This window comes from Callorhinchus milii, unplaced genomic scaffold (assembly GCF_018977255.1).
Source record: "Callorhinchus milii isolate IMCB2004 unplaced genomic scaffold, IMCB_Cmil_1.0 Scaffold3, whole genome shotgun sequence".
Taxonomy (NCBI): Eukaryota; Metazoa; Chordata; class Chondrichthyes; order Chimaeriformes; family Callorhinchidae; genus Callorhinchus; species Callorhinchus milii.
In genome coordinates, this window is record NW_024704744.1 from 54,054,776 (window position 1) to 54,075,601 (window position 20,826).

Genomic DNA, 20,826 nt, shown 5'->3' on the forward strand with positions numbered 1-20,826 from the left:
TAAGCTTTTAATATTTTTCCCCTCCCCTAATCTCCTAGGATTTTTTCTGGACTTTTAAACAAATTCTCAGCCTAGTTTGTGATGCCATATGTAAAGGAGTCTTGAGTGCAGATTGTAACCTCACAGAGATGGTGTAGCGAAGTGTTTAGAACATGTCTGAGTCTGCCACAGATATCATCAACCGCCTGGAGGCTCAACTCTTCAAAGTATTGCAATCTTGACAGTGAACTCCTGATTAGCAACCTGCAGTCTGTATACATATTGATTCATCACTGTTCCCGCTGAAAAAACACAACAATTTACAAAATTCTCTACTTATAAACTGCTTTAATCTTTCACGCTGGTAATTTTATATTTATATTTCCAAATCAAAATATAGTGTAAGAAAAGGATTCTGATAGTACGTGCACATTTTTACTTTTCAGACTCACTGAAATACATCCAAGAGCAACATGTTCCATACGCTTAGCAGTGGCTCAATCTATTATTCACTTGACAAGACCTTAACAATTATTACTACAGTGACTTTGTCTTGCTCAGTCTGCCTTGTCTGCTAACCCCAGCACATTGTAGCTATAAAATTAATCCAGCAAATTTACGTGTATTCGTTCCAGAAGATGGTACTAATAGTACTAATTAGAGTGGTGGTTATATTTGATAGCCAAGCTTGATTTAGAAAACATTTCATTTTGTTCTCCCAAGTTTCTCCCCCCACCCCACCCCTGCCTTCTCTGGAGAGAGTCTCTGACTTTTTCTTTCTGCTGAGGTACAGTTCCATAGTAGTCAGTCATTCTTTGGTACCTTGCCCGAGTGGCCATTATTTATATACCAACCTTGACAAGAAATGTTGGCAAGCTATTTGACCATAAAATAAAGAAAGAAAATAACATTCAAAGCATCTGTTCAGTATAATAGATTTTAATTTTAATGTTTTGAGGGGACAGGAGAGGAAGGGGAAGAAGAGATTTTTAAGTTTACAAAAACTAATAAAAACATCTAACTTCCTTCCAATTCCAGGCCAGGAACCACAGAGTCCCCAACAATGAGAATGAACAAGGACATTTCTGGCACTGGGGTATCTGGCTCTACCTCTACAGACTCAGGATCGGCATCTGAACCTGTCTTCAGTTTTAATTCTGCAAGAGAAGCCAGCAGCAGGATTCGGATCTCTCGACCCAGCAGATGTGTAGCATTTCCAGCATTACTGAATTAAATGACATTGGCTGGCTAAAGATTCTGCTATTTCGATCCTCGCTTTCCTTCTTGGACTTTTTTTTAAAAAAAAACGTGTTTGCTCGCTCATCTTTGACATTAAGCTGCATTTGTCATAAGGAAGAAACAATAATTCAAACATCTGATAATCTATCATTTCGTTGAGACTCGAAGCTTGTGATCTACACGGACCTTTGGCAGGTGAAACTATGTAATGTGTCACAACCGTTTAGCAGTGGATCAGCGCTTTTTCCCTTTCAAGCCTTGGATTGTATTTCACAAATGTTTCCTGCAATTTTTTGGAACCTGAGCCAGCAAGTATCCAGGGCTGTGTCCATTTCCCCAAAACAGAATCAAAGTTGTTTTCCTAACACACCCTTATTCAACTGAAATTAATTGGTGGGGGGAGGGTGGGGGGGAGTCAAAAGGAAACGTACATGTGTAAGTTATTTTGGTCATATTTATTAGACATAGAGAATCTCTTTCTGCATTTGTGTTCTTTTATATAATTTCCTCCATTCCATCATCTGAAGCCCCACTGAGCCAAAACTCTCTGTGCAATTGTTTATTTCATGGCTTTATTTTCTGCTTAATGTTATTTAATTACTGTTCTTGTAGTATCTAGGACCCAGTATATTTGTAGCAAACGTTTAGCAGTTCCTACCTTTTTTTTACAATTTAAGTTTCCCTCTTTGCACTGATCACTGTCTATATAACTGAAGGGGAATTGATACTTGTGCAATAATGCTGTATATATGCTATAATGCTTTTGTATACAACCCATTCTTTCATACTTTAAAATTTAAAAAAAAAACAAATAAACCTTTCTTTGCTAAATTTTGAATGTTGGTGCTGCTTCACTAAATGCCAGCTATGATGTATACGTAATAATAATCTTTGCATTTGATATAATGCCTTATCACGGCATTGGGATGTCTCACAGCGCTTCACAGAATATATTGTAAAATGGATTGAACGGGTATTTTGTGGGCGAAACGCCACAGCCAATTGTGCACAGCAGTGTCCTACAAACAGTCTTGTTCAAATACTGTACAGTATTTTCTTCGTTGAGAAATGTGTGGAGGCTCACGCTGAAGGTTGTTTTACTCGGTTGTTACCTACCTTCCTATAATTTACCGACGTAGCCCCAAAATTGGCTGCCGAGTTTGCTAAAAACAGTCACTATACCTTAAAGTAAATCCTGCGAAGCGCTTTGAGACGTTGACGGCATGATAAGGCACTATCTCATATTGCAAGGATTATTATTGTTACTTTGTGACCCTCATGTGAATATCATTTATTTCTTCTGCCTTCAGTTTATTATGTGGGAAATGCACCACCCATCAAAACAACATTGTGATAATAAAGATCGATTGGTTCATATGGGGCTCTTTGGGAAACTAAATATCAATATTCACTGGATTCATCATATGTTGCATGAGGAGATACTGCTTTAACATCTGGACATAATTTACATTTATGGTGCGGAACCTTGGAAAAGTTTGCTTTTTTTGTGCCAATTTTTCCTTCTTTCCTCGATTATACTAACTCATACTGGAATACAGATCCATGGCCAACCCCCTCCCCCCACCTCACCATTATTCATGCAAGTGTTGGCAGACTATACAACTATAGGAGCATTACAGCAGAGTCCAATCCTACCCTTACCTGAGGTCTAAAATTAGTGGACTACAATTGTGGAAAATTCTTACATCGAGTCTTCATTTGAGATATGACATTTTTAAGAACTACAGAAAACAGGTACCCACAAACCTAAGACCGAATTTCTGAGTTTTTCAGAATTCTGCATAATCTTAAACTTTGAGACACAGTAGTTTCCCAGGTTAATAATAGGTGGAGTTTCAGGCTTCTGACAGGGGTGTCTGCAGAACAATAAGAAAGAACTTTCATTTTTGTAGTCTTGATGTGTTGAGGCCTTCCGTACAGACTATTACCATTAAGTTTAGTCACATTTTTGTAACCAAACATGAAAGCCATGTTACAGTGGGAACTTGGCTAATTTTTCCCTTGCTGACCATGGGCTGTGAGGCCAATTGAAGCCTCAACTACTCGGTTGAGATTGGTGAACTTAACACAGCCAGAGCTCAACACCATTGGTGACCTTGTCTATTATTTACCGCTAAACCAGGCTCTGTGTTTACCCATTAAGAGTATTGTGGTGGTGACAGTACTTTTTCAGGTCCAGTCCTTCAGGTATATATTTACATACAGTTTTCAAAGTGTGATTTTACGTTAAGCTTGATAGCGAGACAATACTGATGTGTGTCAGTCTGGCACTGTGGTAGCCGCTCGCCTCGGAATCAGAAGGTTTTGGGTTCAAGTCCCATGGCGGGACTTGAGCTCACATACTCTAAGCTGACAGTCCAGTGCAGCGCTGAGGGTGTGTTTCATTGTCGGTAGTGCCGTCCTTCAGATGAGATGTTAAACTGAGGTCCCATCTACCTGTTCGGGTGGATGTTAAAAAATCCCATGGAACTATTTGAAAAGAGAACGGAGCTTCTCCCAGTGTTATAGCCAACAATCCCCCAAATAAAATTGGGCACTCACTCTATAGCTGTTTGTGAAACATTGATGTGCACAACTGGTTGCCGTGTTTCGTCCACAAAATAGACTGTCAGTACATTTCACAGTATCCTATAAAGCGCTTTGAGACATTTCAATATGATAAGGCGCTATATTAAATGCAAGGATTCTTATTAGTACCTGTGTGACATGAGGATTTTTTTACTGTCATATTACCAGAATAATGGAACAGCATTTCATTTAATACCTTCCCTTGTCATAATATACTTTACAAGAGGAGTTACTTTAAAGTGTAGGGACCTTCTGTCATGTGGGAAATGTGACAGCTACACTGTGCCGGCAGAGTGATAAATGAGAAAATGTAATCTGTTTTTAGTGAATTTAGATAATGGATGAATATTGGCCAGGACACCAGAAGAACTCTATGTTCTTGAAAATAGTGAGATCTTTAACATCAACTGCAACCCAGAGAACAGACAAGTAAGACCTTGGTTCATGTTTCACCAGAAGGACATCACCTCCAAAAAAAGTACACACAACACCAGCCTGAAGTGTCAGTTAAATTAAGAACTCAAATCTTGATGTGGGGTTTAAACCTTCACGGCGAGAGTGCATTAATTGAGGCAAACCAATTGATAATTTCACTGTGGCACTAGTTTTATTTCAAGATCAATGTTTTTCTTCCCCAACTGTAGTGGAGGCCAGCGATATAAACCCTTTTGCCCTATGGCAAGGCTCAGAAATGTGTAAATGTGCTATTCAATAAAAGTGATTTAAGAGAAAGTGCATGTGTCCAGATTTATTGCACTAAGTTCCAATCACTACGACATGGTAAATCAGATGAACAATTACATTTTGAACCTAGTCATTTACAGCCCAGTAAAACATGCACATTCTGTAAACCATGTGTACAGTGGGAATTCCAAGTGCCCTTAGTTCTACAGTTAAGATATTAAACACATTGGCTGTTGATCACATCATTAATAAACTATTTTTATTAGTTACTTACATAATTAACAAAGCCTGTAATTCTCTCTGTGCACATGGTTACACAAAGCCAATAATAGTGGCCATTTATTTTAATACCATAATGTGTTAGTGCACATTTATTATGCCTCCAGCCTCTGGAACTAAAACTAAGGATTTATTCCATTCCATACACGGGAGTAGTAAACACCCTTCCTCGCGCTCTCTCTCTCTCACTCACTCTCTCACCCCTCCCACACTAAACTACTACTTGTGAAAGTTTCTTTTAAAATGACAGTAGGGAATATAGCCTAGATTTTATTTAACATTAAATCTTGGGTAAGTGCTTCTCTCCAAACGCAACCAATATCTGATCTTCTCAAGACTCCTCTGCAGACTCATGTACGTTCCAACAGCCAAAGGGTGAAGCAGACACATTACAAGAGTCCCACTGGAGCAATGAACGTCCCCTCATCGGTGTCAGTGCATCAGCTATTGTAGTCTTCCAGAAAAACAGTCTATCACTTAATCTTTGCTGGAAAATTTATATTTCATTTACAAAATGAAAGCTGCTGAGATACCAGGAATTGTCAAAAACAAAACTCCAGTGTAAAATGGGAACAGGTGACGGAAGTTTGCGTGGTCGAACCTGGACGTTGTGAAGGTCTTGACGGCCTGCAGTGTGAGACAGTGGCGGAGCCTAGCAATAATAATAATAATAATAATAATCCTTGCATTTGATATAGCGCTTTTCACGTCAGGAGGACGTCCCAAAGCGCTTCACAGAACACACTGTAAAGTGAATTGACTGTATATTTGTGGGCAAACGCGGCAGCCAATTGCGCACAGCAATGTCCCACAAACAGTCGTAGATTGAAAATGACCAATTTATTATTGTTTTTGGTTTTTGGAGGGATTATTATTAGGAGTGTGGAGTAAGGAAACTTGCCCAAGGTTTCGCCCTGCTTGGAATTGAACTCAGGTCTCTCGCTTGCAAAGCGAGTGCTCTAACCACTGAGCCACAGGACTCCACAACACAAACAACACAACCCCAAATCTCAAAGTAGAAAACTGACATTTCCAAGTTAGGGTTAAGTACTTCAAATTTCAATTCATTTCTACTTCAACTATTTCAACTTATTAATCCAGCTCTGAATGGGTTTATCCAAAAATATTAATATTATTCATCTTGATCCACAGTGAAGACAGCTAAATGAGTTTGATTTGGGGGAAATCCCCTGCGTCTCTTGACCAGAGACCATAACGGTAAAATAAAAGGAACACATTCATAACTGAATTTGTTAAATACTCCAAAACATTATGCATTAATATTTTTTTCTCTTGAAATTAAAGAACTTATTAAATAAATTAATTTTCATTCTAATTCATGTGCACTTGTCTATAGTATTATTTAATTCCAATGATAAATGGTCAACATTTGCTTTAAATGTTGCGGGCGGAGGTGGGGAAAGGCGGAGCGGGTCATGGCACGAATGTGGGGTATGAATCACAGTTAAGAGTTGGAACAGGAAGCTGAGGTTCCGTATTGGCTCCGTGAGATGTAGAGTGCATCCATAGAGGGAGATGCTATCAGCGCCCAAGATATGGAGGTGCTGATAGGAGCCAAGCAGGAGAGCCTCAGTTTTGTGGTCATTCAACTGCAGAAAGTTAGCTCTCATCCAGGACTTGGTGTCTGACAGGCAGTCTGTGAGGACAGCAGTGGTCCTGGAATTAAGGGTGGAGGCAGAGAGGTACAGTTAGGTGTTATCCACATACATGTGGAAGTTGACCCCATGTCTGTGGATGATGTCACCAAGAGGGAGCATATAGATATTGAAAAGGAGAGGGCCAAGGACAGAGTCCTGAGGAACACCATACGTGATGGTGCTGGAGGAGAAGCCTTTAGTGGCGACAAAGTGGAGACGGTGGGAGAGGTAGGTTTTGAACCAGGCAAGGGCAGGTCCACGAAGATTGAGCTGAGAGGAGAGGCAGTGTAGGAGGATGGAGTGGTCGAAGGAGTTGAAGGCATCAGAGAGGTCGAGGAGGACAAGGAGGCAGAGAGGGCCCTGGTCGCAGATGCTCAGAATGTCGTTAGTGACTTTGACCAGGGCTGTGAGCGGCACGGAAAACCGATTGGAGGAGTTCAGAGAGAGGATGGCGGGAGAGTAAAGAGTGAAGCTGGGATGAGACAACTCGTTCCAGGGCCTTGGAGAGGAATAGGAAGTCGGAGATGGGGCGATAGTTGGCGAGTAGGGGTGGGTCCAGGTAAGGTTTTTTGAGGATGGGGGTGATGGCAGCTGTTTTTAGGGGGGGTGGGAACAGTTCCACTGGATAAGGAGAGGTTGATAATGTCAGTTAAAAGAGGGGTGGAGCTGGGAGGTGAGGAGAGGGGTAGGGATGGGGTCGAGGGAGCAGGTGGTGGGATTTATTTTTGAAATGATGGAGGTGAGGGAAGAGGGGAGACAGGGTCGTAGGTGTATAGGGAGAGATGGGGGGATTCTGGCGAGGGGTTAGCAGTTGACAGGGAAGAGGTAGCTGAACGAATCCCCTCAAGTTTGGATTCAAGGAAGTCCAACATCTCCTTGTAATTGGAATTGGAGGAGAGAATCGGCGAGGTGAGGGAAGGTGAATGGAGGTTAACGAAACTTCAGTGTGGGTGGAGAACGTTCTCGATTTCAAATGAAGGTTTTTTTAAGAACATCTCAATGTGGTTTAACCAAAGCACTAGTTAGGATTTGTTTCAAATGCACGACTGATGCCTTTTGCCTGGGGGCATAACAAAACGCATGCATTACACTGTGCATATATTGCAGAGTCCAGTGCTGCATCAACTATTTATAGATCAGAATTTTTATGCTAACACAATCCAACTATATGTGTTAACAATACACTTGAGCACATTGGCTAACTAAAGACCAGATTGGTGATAGTTTCACTGATAGCTTAGCTCAGGTTCAGTTAGTGGGAGATCAGTTAATAAAAAAAACAGAAAAGGCCATTTCAGCCCATCCAGTTTATGTAAATAGTTCTGTATCTGGGTTCCAGACTATTGCGTCTCCGCCCTACATTTGACCAAGCCTGTATGCCCTGCTTCCTCCTAAGACATGAAGTTCTCCATTTCCCTTTAATTGACCACAGTGGTTGATTCAGTTGCACTTGGTACCCTTTTATTACAGCAATTGGTAACTCCTAGCCAAGCAAGTTGCTAAATATTAGATCCCATTCAGCACAAGCTTCCAAAGGTTATTCAAGACCCTGATTCTTTGCTCCTTGTTTTGCACAAATTATGGCTTATCTTTTCATAATTGTAAATGTTTATGCCATCTTCCCCTGTGATCTTACTGTTAATGATTGGAAATGATGAACAATTTAACTGAATAGTAGGATTGTGCCGTTTATAATCTTGAAAATGTAGGTTATCTTGAAGCCTCTTTCGGACACTCAAAATCATCTTGGTCATTCATCTCTGACCTTCTAAACACATTCATATTTGTTTTTAGTGACCAGCACAGTAATAATAATCCTTGATTGTACAATGTACTTTGCTACAAAATTAGATATGTTAATCTCCTTTTTTCATAGTGATTTCCTTTCCTAGGTCATATACCTCTTGTGTCCTTAAGGGCCAAGTGGGTTTATACTTTAATGCTCTCAGATGCCTACGACTCTCACGAGTCAGGACCTCCAGAGAAGCCTGGGAAGACACTGGACCAATTTAAACAAAAGAACCTGCAGTGTTTCGGCACGATATCACATTGCAACATCGGGGTGCAATTATATAGACAGACTCACGGTTATACTGACACTGGCTCAGGTCAGAATATGGTTGTAGTTGAATCAATGGCAGCATCCAATGGTGCTAGTGAGTGCTGGCAGTGTTCTGCTTCCAACATTATGGGTTGATTCTTCAGGGGAATTTTAATCAGAACACCTTGTGCCACAGGAACGGGCCATTGTTCTTGCTGTGACTAAACAGCTTAACAGTGTTAAGGAATCACTAGTGTTGAGTTTGCTATTCTGACCGAGAATCGAGTAGAGTGGAAGACATGAATGTAAATGCCACAGCTGCACAAGAGATTAAGCTCTCAAATAACTGACTCAACACAAAGTGCTCCTGTACAGTGGGGCCCTATGCATTTTATCTGATCCTTCAGCAAAATTGATTAATCCCTTCACACATACAGAGTACAATGGGATTTAAAAATGTATATTTTGTAGGGGTTGGGTCGTTCTCATTAGTACCCAAGATGGGAACATTTTCCCACTTTGAGCATTGTAACATTACGGAGCATTCTCAGTTCAGGTACAGTAAAGCTCTCCCCCATTGTCACTGTAGTTTGCAATAACCCTAGCTTCAAAAATGGAGCTACCCCCCCCACCACACCCCCTGCACCAGTGTGACATTTACATTTTCCAGCACCGGCTCGCCTTTGTGGCCTCTTTGAGAGAGCTTGCCAAATCAATGCCAAATTGTGCTAAGAATGCATTCTCACCGGGGACTGGATTAAAAACTGCTCTCGTTCACCCCCCCACAACCCCCAACCCCCAGCTCACTTTAGCATCAGAGAGACTGGTTCGTCTCTTAATTCTGGCAGTAATTTTGATGTTGGTGCCAGAGATGAAAAGACACACTGTACCACTCAGAACTCCATTATTTATTCCTGAATCAAGGGTTTGCGTGATTACTCAGTTGCTTATTGTACTTGATTCTTCTCAGCCAATGACCTAGTTCACATTCTACTATTTTTAAACGTTTTTTCCTCTCTTATTAGTACAGTAATTATTCAGCAGAACTGAAAATTCACAGAGAATGTGAGGATAAACTATTTTTGGAAGTTTTGTGAAAATTCACAACAACTCTTTACTTTGGTGTCCAGTTTATGATCTAAACGTTCCTGTACATAACACAATATTAACAATGCGCCATTTCATTTCCAACGCCAAATATCCTTATTAATGATTTACACTCCACACATTGGGGTAAAAGCTTGTGGTGATTCAAAATCCATTCCTTGAGTTAGTTAATACACTGTTCATTCTCGCTGCTGAGCATCAGTGGCTGGGAGTGGTGATACAAGTGTAGACATAGAGCAGGATCAGGGTTAGGCATCGCTCCCGCTTTCCTCTCTTGCTGAGTAGTTTGCCTACAATATACAGCCATTACAGTTTACACTAAATCCTGTGAAGTGCTTTGAGATGTCCTCCCAATGTGAAAGGTGGTATATCAAATGTAAGGATTGTTTATTTATCCATTGAGTCGAATAACCATCCAACACTCTCTATCAAGGCTCACACATGAATCTAGGCCACTTGGTTTGGCACTGGAGGCTGCATGTAGAACACTATCTTCAGTGGAAGAAAAAAGGAGTCAAACATAATAATAATCCTTATCACATCTTTGTGATGTCTCAAAGCGCTTCATGGAATATACTGTAAGTGAATTGACTGCATATATTTGTGGCCGAAATGCAGCAGCCAATTGCGCACAGCAGTGTCCCACAAACATTTGTGGACTGAGTGACCAAATTATTACTATAATTTTTGTTCGAGGCATCTTCTGGAGAGGAGTGGAGAAAATTAGTGGGGAAAACACCAACAAAATCCTGGCACACAGTTGCAACAGAAATGACTCTATTCCAATGACTGGATGCCAATTAATTGCATTACAATGGGAGATTACACCAGCATCGACAGTCTTTGTTCTTTCTATGAACCCTCTGCTGATGTAAAATCCATGGTTATTTATTCAGCCTGAACACCTGCTGAAAACTGCAGATCACCCGTGTTATTTATTTCATTTTGGTTTGTGTTCAACTCTTTCAAAATGTTTCAAAATATTATTTTCAAGTAACCTGACCTATTCCCTTGCACATACGCTGGCAATCAAAGCAAGAAGATAAGGCATCTGTAAACACTTGTACCTACAAGAAATACTGGCAGTGACTATGAGAATTACCATAACATGTAGGAAATACAAAATGTGGTTTCCTTTTCAATACGCACATTCTGAATACGAATTGCTGCACGCATGAAATGGCAGTCTTTGGAACATTCAACCTCTCCCTAACCTTTGAATCCACATTTGCAAACAGTTTATGTCCAAATCAAACTCTGGAGCCAGGGCAAAACAAATGTAATAACATTTATAGTACAGAGACTGTGATACCCCACCCCCTCAACTGAGGGGCATTTCACTGCATGACTAAGGACAGTTCTCTTAATAGAATCATCTCAACCAAGCAACTAAAATCACAGCAACAAAAATAAACCTTATAATGTAAAGCCACTTACAAGAAATAATTTTAGATTTTATGCTGGATCACAAGTTGGTTTAGACTAAGAAGTTCCGTTGGCCCATCTGATCTCATCCCTCCAGAATACCCACCTGACAGTCATCCCATCACAGAATTTTTTTATGCAAGAGTGAATTTTTTTGCATTAAATTATCTGCAAATTCTTACATGGTTAAAATTGATTGCATTTTTCAGTTTTTGCTGTCGTTTTTCTACACACATTATCCATGCAAGCACATGATCACATCAAGCAGCATTCCAGGTCACCACAGTAAAACGTCACCGTGCAACACATGGGATTAGTTCATACGTATATTCTTTTAAAATTATAACATCCAGGAATAGCATAACATTTAGAAAGCCATTGCAAGTACTTGAGTATTTTTTTTAAAAGTCACAATTTGCGTCAAAGGAGTGTCAAATGTCACCAAAATTGTGCTGTCCCAAATATTTGTTTACTAAAAATGAAACTTCTGGTTTGGAAACCTGCTGTAATTTGGTGGATGGTAGAAACAGAACAACCAATATATGATAGACAGGGTGACCTTATGTAAACTTATGTAAACGTGTGCCATAAGCTGTCAAACACAAACACAAGTAAATAATGCACTAAACAGCTGAAATGTGCAAACTTTATCTTTCAAACGGGAAATTCCAGTAGTTGTACTAGAATATCTTATCTGATTGATATACACTACTGTAGCAATGATTACAGCTGTTGTTTGGAGATCGTACACAAAATGTTTCAAGTAATAATAATCCTTGCATTTGATATCATGCCTTATCACGTCGTTGAGACATCTTCACAGAATATATTGTAAAGTGGATTGATTGTATTTTGTGGGCGAAATGCGGCAGCCAATTGCGCGAAACAGAGCAAAGTAAGGACATAGATCCCAAGACTGGTTCAAATGAAGAAGGCCCTTAGGCCCATCTGATCTCATTCTTCCAGAATCCCCCCACCGTCCTTCTATCACAGCATCAAGCTGTTTTTTTAAACAAGTCCAGTGTTCTGACCTCAACCATTCTTCCTGGCAACCTGTTCCAGTCGTTAATTGACTTCTGAGTAAAGAAAACTTCCTGGTGACTGTCCTGAAATTGCTCTTTGCACCCTCATTCTATTGTCTTGATGAATCCTACAATATTGTTCTGGATTTTCTTTTTCAATCCCATATAAAATATTATACACCTTTATAAGATTCCCCTCTGAGACATTTTCTCTCTCAAGACTGAATTGTTGGTCATAGTTCATGCTGTATTTTACTACTTGTGTGCTCAGGCAATCTGATTATATCAATGAGTTGGCTGCTATTGTTATTGTGGGGGATGCGGGTTTGAAGAATGGTTTCATGAAGCAGTGCTGCATGGGCCAGGAGAAAGAATTTCAACTTCACTGGGCTAGCTTATCACTGACAAAACCACTCACACATCAGCCATTTCCATCACACACATTGTCGGGGGAGGCAGAGAGGTGAGCTGGATAGAAACAAGATTTATTTTGCATCCAGCATAGCAGATATAAGCTTTTGGTTTGCTTTCCTGGTGTTTCTCCAACACAGAATGACAACGGTGGATATTGACAGAAAAGGGTTTTGCATTTTGAATTCCCATTGTACTAATTTTACTGCTGTCTGTCTCTTCATTTGCTGTAGCTCAATGCCCAGTGAGAACTCCAAAATCAGGTGGTAGATTTTCAGTGCTATTAATAACATTAAAAATTAGTCTCTTAGCTCTGTGAGCTCAAGGATTAAAACACTACTGAGCACAGCACAAGCCTGTTCACAATAGAAAATCACATGTTCAGACCCTGAGGCCAAAAATTCCACTTAGTCTTAGCCTGTAAGCCTTTTTTTTGTCTTAAAATAGTCTTTGGTCTCCCTCCCACCTCTCTGCCGTCCCTCACCCCTACACCACCCTTCCCCCATGCTCAGACCCCGACACCTGACTGTTCAGCACTTTGGGACATCCTCCCGATGTGAAAGGCACTCTATAAATGTAATTTTGTTGTTGTTGTTAATTTGCAAATTGGTCCATTTAACAAACGTAGAAAGCTGACTTCCAAATTCCAGTTGAATTCAAGAAATTTTCCACAATTCTTAAATTATTAAGACACAGACAACAGGTTAAGACTTGATGGAATTTCAGGTCTATCCTGAGGCAGCTGATCTCACCTGAGGCACAAATTGGAGACAATTGATTCTGTCTCTCCCCCCATTACAGAGGTGAAAAATCAATCAGGATTCCAAGTACTGATAAATATTCCAAGATGCTAGGTGTTTGAAGGGTGCTATATACATGCAAGTGTTACTGCTGTTGTTAATCTCCACCCAGAGACCTCTTCCTGAGACCCACAGTGACTCTCACTGTCAAGGCTCACACATTAATAATGTTCTCTCAGGCGTGGTGTTCTAGTGCATTGCTCCTTTGGAAGGAAAACTTAGGAAAATTACTTCAGAAGAGGAGGGGAGAAAATTGGAGGAGAAAAATTATTGGGTAGAAATGGTCCCATAGTTGAGTGAGAAATATTAGAGGGAGCATTGGGAGGGGAACGTGACTCGATTTGCACCTGTTGCTGAAATATCTGCTGAAGATTCTCAGCCACAAAGCATTTTGCAGCAAAAAATGTCACAGGAAAATCACAGCATTTCACTGCAAAAGGTGCAGTGTAAACACAGCACCTGCCAGCAGGCCAACATGCAACTTTCCCACTTTACAATGACACAGACTTTTCCCATTTTCCCATTCAGCCAGGCCCACCAAATACTGGGGTTCTGACTGGCTGCTCATTGATAACCAGCTGAGGCTGCTCTCAGCAACAGCTGCATGATGCAAAACCGATACCAGGCAAATTATAAGCACCACCATGTGCACAGTCTCACACATTTAGCTTTCAATACCGCACTCTGACATTCTACACAGAAATGGAAATCCCTCACAATATCTGGTTATTTTCACAGGAAGGAAACACCTCCACTTTCCTTCTTTTAGAAGTCTGTCACATGGTGTAACAAAAACAGCTCCCAACGAATGTGCATTAACACAACACAAGGGACTTGCTGGAAGCGATGCTTCTAATCCGCTCGCAGTACAGATACCATCATATCTACAGGGACAGTGAACTTTCCAGATCACTTACCAACGTTCAGAATAGAACAAGCCATTCATTGTTTTGTTCCAATTCCCTTCGCCCTTCAACTGAATGCACCAATTTTTACTGGTATACAGCTACATGACAGTTGACAAGTACCTTATTCAAGCAGCCATTCTTCCAATGTCACTCTAAATAGTGAGCATCCAGTTATTCAACCACGGAGGATGTCTTGATTCTGTCTGCATACACGTTCCAGCAGAATCGATTGGAACACAAACAATGGTTGTGTTGATGGTTCCCCACCAACGTCCAGGCCAAGTGAAGCCAATTGCACCATCCCAACTGAGATAAGCTCCCTCCACACAAAACCAGGATTTTGAACCTTTGATCATCTAGTTTGTGTAGTTTAATGTTACTTTTACTGGGGTTTAGAACGATAAGAGAGCAAGCATTTCTATTAAGATCTCATTTCCCAAAAGAGGAAACTGGGGTAAATTTTGCTGTGTGTCAATTAATGCACATATGTTAACTCACATATATTTAGCATTTTAGCAATTTGTATGATATTTAACTCATCCCAGGTATGCTGGAGGCAGACGTAGCCATGCCCTGCCCACCCCCCCAACACTATTGTCAATAATCAAGAAGCTGGCTAGGCCATGCTGCAGACATTCTCCCAATGTCTGTTTTAATGGTTTGTAGATCACGGCACTGGGCTGCGGGTCAGTAGGATACCGGCTTTGTTAAGCTACAGCGGTGCCCCATTAACTGGCAGTTTGTTTCACTTCATTGAGGATCTGCAGATGGTGGGTCAATTGATGAGTAATTTGGCTCCATAAAGCAGCCAATCCAGACCTCTATTAATAACACTGCTTTTATAGTGACAATTAGATTTAAACATCTAAACCTCAAGGGATAGAGATACTATCTTGCAGCAAATCTGTCCTTCAGTACTTCTTGAATATCTATAACTTGTTAGTACAGAGTCTGAAAAGATAAATGTCTAAACGACATGAACCGGAGCCCCAGCAACATTACATTGAGGTAAACACGGAGCATTCACACACTGTAGCTTTGGGATGTGATGCAGAGATGTTCGTGCAGCCTGCAGCAACATCAGTTTTACGTCACACTAACATTGCAGGTTTGCCACTAACAGAAGCTCTCTAGTGAGCTTCCAAACTTTAATTGTGAGCCTGGCTCTAGCGGTAGCACTCTTGCCTCTGAGTCAGAAGGTTGTGGGTTGAAGCTCCACATCAGGACTCAACTCAGTCTTGACTCACACTCCAATTCAATGTGAGCAGTGGTGGGGGGGGGGCTGCTATGTAAGACGTGCCGTTCTTTGGGTGTCAAACTTTATTTACAGAGCTGAGGCTTCAGTTGTGCTGCTGTTTTTCTGACAAGAGATTTGTCAACCACATGGCTGCCATTTAAATCAACTGCATATGTTTAAATCACAGCAGAATAAATGCAGCACCAAGCTCACGCATACGCACATCTGACACTCTCCTTTCTGTGTTATTTACATCTTACTCTTACTTCAGTCTGTGCTATCCAGTGTTATTTTTTAAAAGAATGCAATGTCAGATTAATATGAGAGGAAGGAAACAACATACTCTCCTACCATTCTTTGTCCTAGAAAGAGATTGCATTTTTATTCAATGACAGATTGATATCGATATACAACACACTGACTCTAACAAACTAAAAACAGCCTCAATTCTCAGAGGGTTAAATACTGAACTTATGATGTACCTAACGTCATGCCAGCACAGGACATATTAGCTCACGCAGCACAACAACAACAACAACAAGATTCCATTTATAAAGCGCCTTTCACGTCAGGAGGACGTCCCAAGGCGCTGCACAGTTGGGTCATGACCCGAGCGGGGGAAAATGGTCAGGGTGAAGGGAGGGAGCGAGGAGGGGGGAAATGGTCAGGGTGAGGGGAGGGAAGGGAGGAGCGAGAAGGGGGAAGAGAGTCGAGAGGGGAGCTGAAGGCTCGGTCAAAGAGAAAGGTTTTGAGACCGGCCTTGAAGGAGGAGAGGGAGGAAGCGGCGAAGGCACTGGGGGATAGAGTTCCAGAGCCTCCGGGCTGAGAGGTTGAAGGCCCGACCACCGATGGTAGGGCGGTTGGGGCGGGGGACGTGGAGCAGACCGGAGCCGGAGGAACGGAGGGTACGGGCAGGTAGGTAGGGGGATAGTAGGTCAGAGAGGTAGGAGGGACAAGGCCGTGAATGGCCTTGTAGGTGAGGATGAGGATCTTGAAATCAATCCTCTGGGGGATGGGGAGCCAGTGGAGGCGAGCGAGGGTGGGAGTGGTGTGGTCCCGAAGCCTGGTGCGGGACAGTACACGAGCTGCAGAGTTCTGAATGACCTGCAGCGTGTGGAGGGAGGTGGCGGGAAGGCCGGCGAGGAGAGGGTTCCCATAGTCCAGCCTTGAGGTGACAAAGGCGTGAACCAGGGTTTCAGCAGCGTGAGGGGTGAGGTAATGCCGTAATCTGGCGATGTTCCAAGTACATTTTTTTTTGCCATCTTTTTCTTTGCAGACATTGCCTGATCAGGACTTCAGATATTCTCTTCAGAACATCACGAGCCAATATTTGTGAACCTGAAGTTGCAACTAACCCAAAGCCAAATGGTTTGCAAATATCGCATTTTAGACCCCTTTACAAACACAATCTATATCGAAGGTTAGTTAACCTATTTCCCCACCACAGGCTTGTTCATACTGTATTATATTACACAGTGCTCTGGGGAGCAAGAAGTCAGGAAGATAATTGAATTTGTCAACATTTTGTAGTCAACTGCTAGGGATATACAAGAAAAAAGCCTGGGCTGACTAACGCTCCTCCTATGCTCTGAAACAAGGCACAGCTGAGTATGGGAACTCATCATTAGGTGGAATTAGAAGTGAACCAACTTCCTGTCATTCCATAGTTCAGTGTACTGGCTCTTAATTATAAAGCAAAACGGTGATGCCCAAATAATAAGAATAAAAATCCTTGCAATTGTTATAGTGCCTATAAAACTATGAACGTCTCAAAGCGCTTCAAACTTTCTGTAACGTGTAGCGACTGGGTATGTGTAGGCAAAGCTTGCTGAACCTGTGACTTTGTTGACTATATCCTCTAAATCAAGTTCTGTACTGTTCTGACGAAAGGTCGTGGACTCGAAACCTTGACTCACTTTCCTTTCTCCATAGATGCTGCTTGACCTGTTCAGTGCTCCCAGCTTTCTCTGTTTTTGTTTCAGATTTCCAGCATCTGCAGTATTTTGTGTTTTGTCCTCTAAATCAAATGCTGATTTCGTTCAAGAGACCGACTTCAACGATGAAGCCACTGCTCCCAAGAGAATTGGAGGGTAAGACAACTGACCAGGGAAACCTGTTCGCATTAAAGTCCAGATTGTTGTGTTTATTCACTTGTTTGCGGTACTTTTTTTGGTTGCTTTTTTAGTGTCAGTGGAAAGTACCTAAAGAACCTGCAAGGAGACCATGCATAACACATGGCAGGGACTACCTTGTAACTGACTAGTGTGACACAATAGGCAAGCCATGTATTTTGCAGATTGACCTATCGTTCCCTCATCGTCAGAGAACCCAGACTGTCCTGCTGATGTACAATCTTCAGTCAGACAATTAAGAACAATTAAACAATCATCTGTGGGACTTTCCTAGAACCAGATTTACAGGAAGCCAATCATGTTGGTTACTAGAGCAACAAGAGACTAAACAGTACAATAGATAGTTTCACTGTTAACTCATGCTGTATCTATGGATCCTTTACAAAGTGACTGAAAGCTCTCAGGTCACTTACAAAACTATCCATCTTTAACTACATGCAGGATACACAGTGGGGTACAATTTGCCGTACTTCTTATCAAAATTCCTTAAATCTTGGATCATAAGTCCTGTAGCTTAGCGGTTAGAGTACTCGCCTCGCAAGCGAGAAGACCTGGGTTTGATTCCCAGGCAGGACAAAATGTTAGCCAAGTTTCCTTACTCCACACGCCTCTTTTTAACCAGCACTAAGTAGAAACCTGGTTGTTAGTCGATTAGCGGATTACTTTTCCAGGGGTAAAAATCCCTTTTTAAATTTTTTTTAAGATTGGTCACTCAATCCACGACTGTTTGTTGGACACTGCTGTGCACAATTTGCTGCAGCATTTTGACCACAAAATATACAATTCACTTCACAGTATATTTTGTGAAGTGCTTTGAGATGTCTTGAACATGTGATAAGGTGTTATATCAAATGCAAGGACTACTATTATATATTAACCTGTAAAAGAATTTTGTCTTGAAATTTGAGATCGTGGTGAAAATTATTAATTCTGTTTTTTATTTGGAAGTCTGGCTTCCACAGCAATTAAAAAGTCATGGCTTCTGAATTATGACTGAAATTAATACATTTCCACAAAATTTTCTTCAGATTCGTACATTTTATAACAATATTTTTAATAACAGGCTAGGACAAGGTAGATTTTCAAAGCCTATGATGCCCACAAGCACTTTCCAGTGCCATTAAATGTACAATAAAACTAATAATCCTTACATTTGGTATTGTGCCTTTCACATCAAGAGGACATCCTAAAGCACTTCACAGGATATTCTGTAAAGTGCAGCAGTTATTCTGTGTTTTGTGGGCAAATACAGCTGCAAATTTGCTCGGAGCAATGACCCACACATAAACAGCCATAAAGTGAATGAGCATTTTTATTTGGACAGGCTAAGAAGGGGTAGATTTGTGGGGAGGGATGGGGGATTGTTAGCCAGGACACCAGAAGAAACTTCTCTTTTTGAATGGGATTTTTAACGTGTACCTGGTCAAGCAGACAGTGCCTTGGTTTAATGTCTCATTCGAAAGATGGCACCTTCAACAATGCAGCACCACCCCCCAGCACCACATTTGAATTGCCAGCTTAGCCTATATGAGGTCTAAATCCCGACACAGGGTTGAACCCAAAGCCTTCTGATTCAGAAGCGAGAGGACTACCAACTGAGCCAGATTCATGAGCTCACCTGTGATGTCTAATAAAGGTAGTGATTTCTCAAATGCTGTTAGAGCTCCTGCTCCTTGTTGCTAGTTTCAAATGTTAATTACCCTATTTTATATTGGAAAAAGTCAACAAGGACTGCAACAGAAAATATGAAAATAATAGTGGTGGGTGGGAAGGTAGGGCTGGAGTGCGCTTACCATTCCAAACAAGGGAATTCCCATGTATAGTTGGGATATAATCATAGAACATTACAGCACAGAAGGAGGCCATTAGGCCTATCGTGCCTGTGCCGGCTCTTTGGATGAGCTACCCAATCAGTCCCACTCCCCCGCTCTTTCCCCATACCCCTGCAAATTTTTCCTTTTCAAGTACCTATCCAATTCCCTTTTGAAAGTTGTTATTGAATCTGTTTCCACCATACATGGATACATGAAGGTCTCAGTTTGGTTTGGATAGTCTTAGCATGGTGATGGGTTTCCGCTTGGTCTCAAACACCCAGAAGAAAAATCACAATATCGTGGTGCCTATGATTTCGAAACCTCTCAAAGAGCTTTATTCACAGTCACGGTTAGCAACCAATAAAGAAGTTACGACTAGGGAGGAAAATCAGGCAGCTGTAGAACATGGCAGAATGTGACAACTGAAAGGCATGAGAAATCAATATGGCAAAGGCTCCAGTTCATTTTCCTGTCTACCATTTCAAGTAGATTTTAAGGGATGCTGAACACTATTTAAATAAATGTGTACTATCTCTTCAAAATAATAATAATTTGTTCACTCAATCCACAACTGTGTGTGGGACACTGCTGTGCGCAATTCGCTGCCACGTTTTTGCCCATGAAACACAAGAGTCACTACACTTTGCAGTGTATCCTGTGAAGCGCTTTGAGACATCTCGAAGACGTGTTAAGGCTCTGTATCAAATGCAAGGAATATTATTAATTTTATTAAGTTCATTTTTGAGCAGCTTGTAGGATATGGCAGAATTTACCCTGCAGGCTCCATAACAGGTGAGAATAGATATAAATATTCAACTGATGTTCCCTACCCAGTGTTTAGTTCTGTGTGGATTGCTCTGTTTATTTAGCTTTTTCCCAGTCTGCGTGTCTTCCCAGCATTATTAGTTTGACATGGTCCATTTTTGCTCTGTGTTTGTTTTGTTGTCACGAATTTTATGACCCAAATATTATTTTAACAGTGCACTTCTTGGGTTGATTGTGGCACATGGTTGAATAAAGAATGTTGCCCTGCATCTGGCATGTGCTCAATAGAGACTGAGTGCATAGTGTCCCATTCCCAAACTGAGTTCGGACACTGTCCCATTCCCCAGAAGAGACATATGCATATGTGTTTTGCATATTAGCAAGTGCAATAATGCAGTCATTCAAGATGATGTCCAAACTAGAATTTCTTGGTACAAATATTAAATTAATCTAAACTTGCAGAGCAAATATTAGTTTCCTTTTGGTCTCACTTTGGGCTTGTAATATCTCCCGAGCCCTGAAGGAGGATAACAGGAAATCATCAAATGTTTCCAAAGCAATGTGCCTTATCATAGAAATTTATAGCACAGGAGAAGGTTATTTGGTACATCGTGGCTGTTCTGGCTCCTTGGAAGAGCAATTCCAATATAAACCAGAAGGTTTGAATGTCGATGAAGGAAGACTTTTGTTCTGTTTGCAACCAGTGTCCAGACATGACCAGCAAAGATAACATTAA

The 20,826-nt window shown here is 41.2% G+C and overlaps 1 protein-coding gene across 1 annotated transcript in view; it reads left to right on the plus strand.

The window, feature by feature from the left end:
* The window catches only part of LOC103178941 (bcl-2-like protein 11), a 28,273-nt gene extending 26,224 nt beyond the window's left edge, over positions 1 to 2,049 (plus strand). Inside the window, exon 5 of the mRNA XM_042332940.1 lies at positions 1,018 to 2,049. Within this exon, the coding sequence (XP_042188874.1) occupies positions 1,018 to 1,116 (99 nt within the window). The 3' untranslated portion in view covers positions 1,117 to 2,049. The remainder of the gene's footprint in view (positions 1 to 1,017) is intronic.
* The last annotated feature ends 18,777 nt before the right edge of the window (positions 2,050 to 20,826 follow it).